The 3,515-nt window shown below is 46.0% G+C and overlaps 1 protein-coding gene across 1 annotated transcript; it reads left to right on the top strand.

The window, feature by feature from the left end:
* The first annotated feature begins 270 nt into the window (after nt 1-270).
* On the top strand, nt 271-1,145 carry LOC125553225 (putative gamma-glutamylcyclotransferase At3g02910). The gene has a single exon (XM_048717028.1). The coding sequence runs from the start codon at nt 350-352 to the stop codon at nt 914-916; it is 567 nt and encodes a 188-aa protein (XP_048572985.1). The 5' UTR covers nt 271-349; the 3' UTR covers nt 917-1,145.
* The last annotated feature ends 2,370 nt before the right edge of the window (nt 1,146-3,515 follow it).

Raw genomic sequence — 3,515 nt, 5'->3', positions numbered from 1 at the left:
AAGCATGTGCATGCACATTTTCTTCGCCAGGCCAGCTGAGCTAACCACGAAGAATGAGACAGCTGAATTTGAAATACCAATTTGAAAAGACTGAATTAGAAATTTCAAAAAAGTTTGAATTAGACAGACGGGCCGTGGCTGGATGTCACGAGGTGACCGAGACGAAAGCTATGGTCGCCGATGGCCGGCGAGGTGGGCCCACGCCACGTCAACCACCAGCCCACCCCGCGTCCCCAATAAATTCAGCACCCACCGCCACCGCACCAACCTACCAAACCAAGACCAAATCCCACCCTCCCCTGCCAATCAGCTCCGCCCGTCCGTACATCGCACCCACCCACCCATCCCCATGGGCGCCGCCGACGAGCACCCTCAGCATCAGCCGTCGCCGGCGCCGGAGGGGGAGGCGAAGAGGACGCTGGTGTTCACGTACGGCACGCTGAAGCGGGGCTTCTCCAACCACGGCCTGCTGCAGGACCTGGCGCGCGCGGGGGACGCGGCCTTCGTGGCCGCCGCCGCGACGGCCGAACCCCTCCCGCTCGTCTGCGGGCCCTACCGCGTCCCCTTCCTCCTCAACCTGCCCGGCGAGCACGGCTGCCAGCGCGTCCGCGGGGAGCTCTACTCCGTCACGCCGCACGGCCTCGCCCGGCTGGACGAGCTGGAGGGCGTCTCGCGGGCCCACTACGAGCGCCTCCCCGTCTCCGTCGTTGTCGATGGGGGGGAAGGCGCAGCGGAAGAGGTGGTGGCGTACTACGCGCACCGCGGGTACGCGGCGGAGATGTGGGCGCGGAGCGGGCGGAGGGGCCACGCCGAGTACTCGCCGGCGGTGGCCGCCGGGTACGTCCGCCGCGTGGACCGGCCGCAGCACCTCACCTTCCTCGACCAGATCCGCGTCTTCGTCTCCTCCCAGTCCTAGCGCAAGATTTGGTCCTCGCTCGTCCTCTGCTTCATACTGGATCCTCGCTCTCTGTTTCGCTAGCTCCTAGCCGGCCGCATCGCCGCCGACGAGGACCGTACGGCCCAGTTGTTCGTCTGTTCCAGCCTCCAGGTTGGGTCTCGTGCCTTCTGCGCTTATCTCATTGCTGGAAGATGCGTGCCGTGCAAGATTGATACATGGATACACGAAGTAATTGTTGGTACTTTCATCCGTCTTTCTACTTCCTTGGTGTTTTCATTGGGCTATATGCGTTGCGTAAGCGTGTGATCTATGAACGTTCGCTATTACAATGATTGAGCGACAAACAAACTTAGTTCTAGGCGTTGCGTGAGTGTAACATCTACACCACACTTACACATCCATGAATGCCTTTTTAAGCTGGACCGACAAACACATAGCTTTTGTATAGCTGGGCTTTCAATTTCCACAGTATCTAAGGATTAGAATGAGCACAACCTTTATTAGTGTGTAGCATATGATACTTGCACATCAGTGTCAATTAGGTGCATCCGTCACTTGCTTAAACTAACCAGACATAAACAAGAGGAGAATTTGGTTTGTGCAAGATTCTTCTTTTCAAATGATTACTAGTAAATTTGCACGTGCAACGCACGTCTCTGACTACCATCATATAATTTTGAAAATAACAGTTATATTTACATGTCTTACTACCAACAATAATGTTTAGCTTAAAAGAAAACCAAATCACATGGATGCTAAAAAGCAGGATATACAAATGAATCCAACGGGCACATCCTCATTCAAGTTACATTTTTTTTAGAAGCCTGCGACCACTGATTGCTCTATTCTGATTGTTGTCGAGTCTAGGGATGCCGTTGATTAATATTCAAGCCACGGATGCTGATTTCAAGATAAAACTTGCCATGCCATGAGCTATCTTCAGTGATCTCAACAATATTTAAAAATTCCACGTGCACCCCACTTGGACTTGCCTTAAGTAGCAACGCCAGAAATGTTAACCTTTTCTTTATAAATATGATGAAATAGTAGATACTGAACAATTCCAGATAAGGACCTCACTTCCAGCTTACCCAAGAATGTTATTGCGATTTTCTCTGTAATAGTCAAAGAATATGTATACAGTTACAATAATAGAACATTACTTCAACATTAAAGCTTGATCAAGTGTAGACCTTTGACTGAAGATAAGGAGCATCCAAGCATGTTAGATGATTAGGCCAAACTTTTCTATTATCTACAACAATGCTTGTAACAATTTTGGCATGTGTTTTTTTTTATTGAATCATGCAAATGAAAGAAACAAAATGCTTCAGAACACAACTGGTTTAAGACTGAAAAAAATGTCCTTTGTAAGTTTAAAAACCTGCAACTCCTACATTCTGTAGAAAGGAACATATTTATCCGAGCACCTTGGTTACAACTTATTGGCTGTGATTAGCAAAGTGGGATCAAATGTCTGGCTGCTGTCACCTGCTCCCCTGCTACTCAGGTTAAGTATTTTCATGGATATGTGATACAGATAAAACTACTGTACAACACCATGGATGCTAAAACTACTGTCATAGGTAGAATATATATTTTGTAAACATGAATCTCAGAGCAAATTCACACATAGCAGGTATCACAGTACATAGAGCAGAAAGGCTAATCAATAAAAGTATTCGCTATTGCTTGGCATAACAAGTTGTGCAAGAAAAATGGAAAATATGGCACCACAATATGTTCTCTTGCAAGGGAAGCGTTGAATTTATGCTATCAACCTTTCCAAATGTTCACCGCATTATTAGCAAAGAAACAACATCAGAAAATCAGAGCAAATTACCTGCATGAATGAGTGAGTCAGGGAGGAGCCAAATGAGATTCATCCAACAATGGAAGGGGCCAATCTCCCAGACCCACATGGTGTGGGCTATCTACTTACACATGCTGGAGAAATACATCTACAACATCTATCATATGTGAATGTCAACAGAAGCTATGACACTATCAAGTACATTCGACACCCTATGAAATGCACAACAACTAAAATTAAGCCTATTAATTTGTTTTCGTTCTTATCAAGCTCTAAGTATAGAGAGTCAAGTAACACTTCTAAAGAGTCAAGCTTAGAACCAAAGAACAATCCCTAGAGCAGGACCCAATAGATTTGTTAATTATATCAATTCTTAATTATACCAATTCTATAGCAAAACAGAGAGTTAACCATGCCGATTCATAGCTAAACTGTACAGGAAATCGTAGCACAAACCAGGGTCAGATGACCACCAAAGAACAATCCCTCATTGGCGTGATCGTAGTAGTATGATTAGAGAGCAGGAAGAAAAGGTTTTCGTGAGAATGCAATATAATTTACATCCACAATATGGAAACCAGGAAGAAATTGTATTATTTGACTGAACTACAGAAACTGCGAGTAGTAGAATGGTACTGAATTTATAAAACCGACAGGACACTCCTCCCCAGTTATGATGATCCGTTGGCGTATATTGCCTTTAAGAGTGATGCTTGGAAATGAAGTAAACAAGAAATCTTGAATATTGTTGCCTTGTTGCTGTAGGCATGACTCGTTTGTGAAGATGTGCCATGACAAAAAAGA

The sequence above is a fragment of the Triticum urartu genome, chromosome 4 (genome assembly GCF_003073215.2).
Source record: "Triticum urartu cultivar G1812 chromosome 4, Tu2.1, whole genome shotgun sequence".
NCBI classification, from domain to species: domain Eukaryota; kingdom Viridiplantae; phylum Streptophyta; class Magnoliopsida; order Poales; family Poaceae; genus Triticum; species Triticum urartu.
The sequence above is the reverse complement of the archived record's forward strand: the minus strand, read 5'-3'. Positions and strand labels throughout refer to the sequence as shown.